Below are 2157 nucleotides of genomic sequence, written 5' to 3'. Positions count from 1 at the left end.
CATGTATCTAATTATAGCTAAATTACATTGTGCAATTGGTGATTGCTCGAATCTTGTTGTCATATCTGATCGCAATGTTAGCATACAACATGGGTTGCGTAGAGTTTTTCCTGGGGCAAGCCATGGTATTTGCTTTTATCACTTGAAGGGCAATATGAAAGCCTCATTTCACTTGAAGCAACGGGATCCGATATTGGGGTATTTTATAAGGGCAGCGAAGTCTTATCGTCTAGCGGAGTTCAATCGTCACTTCTCGATGATAAACAATGAGCGAGTGCGAAATTATCTACTACGTGCAGGCGTTGAGAAGTGGTCACGGGCCCACTGTGATGGACGACGCTATAATGTGATGACAACGAATATTGTGGAGTCCATTAATTCAGTTCTTCGTTTTGCAAGGATGCTTCCGGTCCTACACTTGATCGATGAAATCACAAATTTACTTCTCACTTGGTTTAGTGAACGTCGAGATTTAGCAATGAAATGTCATTCTACATTGTGCCCTGATTTGGGTGAACAGAAGTTAAGGAAGAGGTTAGACGCTGCGTCAAGGATGAATGTGGTCAAAATCAATGATGTTGAGTATAATGTTCTGGATGGTGATTTGAACGGTTTGGTGCACTTGGCAAACCGTAGTTGTACGTGCAGGAAGTTTGACTTGGAGCAACTCCCGTGCAAGCATGCTATTGCGGTATGTCGGCACTTGAATTTGAACCCCTACTCCTTTGCCTCTTCTTATTATACACGAGCTACATGGGCAGCTGCATATGCTGAATCTATTTATCCTGTACCACCTAAAGGCACATGGGTTATTCCCGAACATTTGAACAATGTCAAAATCCTTCCTCCTGTTTGTAAGGTTATGTCGGGCCATCGCAAAATGCAAAGAGTACCTTCCAAAGGAGAGGACTCTCGGCAAAAAAAAATGCTCAAGGTGTGGTGTGAAGGGCCACTACCGAAATACATGCAAACAATCTGTCCCTCTCAAGAACTGAAGTGTCAATTTGCGCAGATTGTACAGTTGTTCAGTTTGTACCTCAGTTGTCATCAACTGTGAAGTTCATGAATAGGTTCGGTGATGCTGCAGGAAGGAAGTCCGTCAACTAAACGGTCATGTGAAGCATATCGAACAAGGTAACAAGTTCCTTGCAATGAGAGCCTATTATTAGTACAATTTTGTGAGCATACAGTTCCACCTGTGAAAAGGAAACCAGCTGTTATTTAACAGTGTTCCACTGGCCAATGTGTCTTACAGATTAGCATTTCTATTCAGAAAGCCACATGAAGTACTGTCCACCCGAGCAGTAGACAAGTTAGAAGTGCACGTATTGAGAACATCCGATTAAAGTGCTTTAAAAGAACACAGCTTACCCATCACTTTGTTGAGGAACATCGGAAATTCTGCAAATTGTGAATGGGTTAAAGTTTGACATGTCAGTCCCCTTTCTCTTCACCGCTTCAACCTCCGATTTCTCATAAAACCTCATTTCATGAAGCACCTTTGCAAGCGTATGGGTAATAGGTTCCATGAATCGGACAAGCATACTATTGGAGGTAAAATCAGAATACGAGTCATAAACAGTGACAGTATGTCGCACAAAGTCGACTTCTACTGCCACCCAATGGGACTGTTGAACATTATACGGGAGATAGACCTTGCGCACTTTCGTCCATGCTTGCGCATACCCATGTTGCCATGACCCATTGACAAAGTGGTGTACATTTTTGAGGTAATTAGGCGGAGGGTCAACGGTCCTTGAAGCATATTGTTTCCTCATGACTCGTTTCCCAATTGGCATTGCAAACAGCTGTAAAAATTGCTGCAACCAAGTGTGAAAGACACGTTACATAAACCCGAACCAAAGCACCAAAAGGAGAGACCTACATGACTCCTACCAATGCAAGAACTGCAGTGACACATAATATGGATACAATAATACCTGCAAACAAAACTCGGCGGTTGTCCACTCCCTTCCAAATAGTTGCGGATGAGAGAGTTGTCTTTTGCGTATTAGAAACATGGCCATGTCAAGGTGCTGCTATTTCAGAACACAACAACTGCGTGAATATCACAAATTTGACACACATAGTCAATGTCATCAAATAAGAGATTGATCGAAATAAAGCCGGGTTCAAATTGTTACCCTCGAGCTCATC

At 42.6% G+C, this 2157-nt stretch overlaps 1 protein-coding gene across 1 annotated transcript; it reads left to right on the top strand.

The window, feature by feature from the left end:
• Window position 1: 1 nt before the first annotated feature.
• Window positions 2-1107, top strand: LOC117630142. The gene is made up of 2 exons (XM_034362896.1): window positions 2-854; window positions 1013-1107. The coding sequence occupies exons 1-2, from the start codon at window positions 2-4 to the stop codon at window positions 1105-1107; spliced, it is 948 nt and encodes a 315-aa protein (XP_034218787.1).
• The last annotated feature ends 1050 nt before the right edge of the window (window positions 1108-2157 follow it).

Source organism: Prunus dulcis, chromosome 6 (assembly GCF_902201215.1).
Source record: "Prunus dulcis chromosome 6, ALMONDv2, whole genome shotgun sequence".
Lineage (NCBI taxonomy): Eukaryota > Viridiplantae > Streptophyta > Magnoliopsida > Rosales > Rosaceae > Prunus > Prunus dulcis.
The sequence above is the reverse complement of the archived record's forward strand: the minus strand, read 5'-3'. Positions and strand labels throughout refer to the sequence as shown.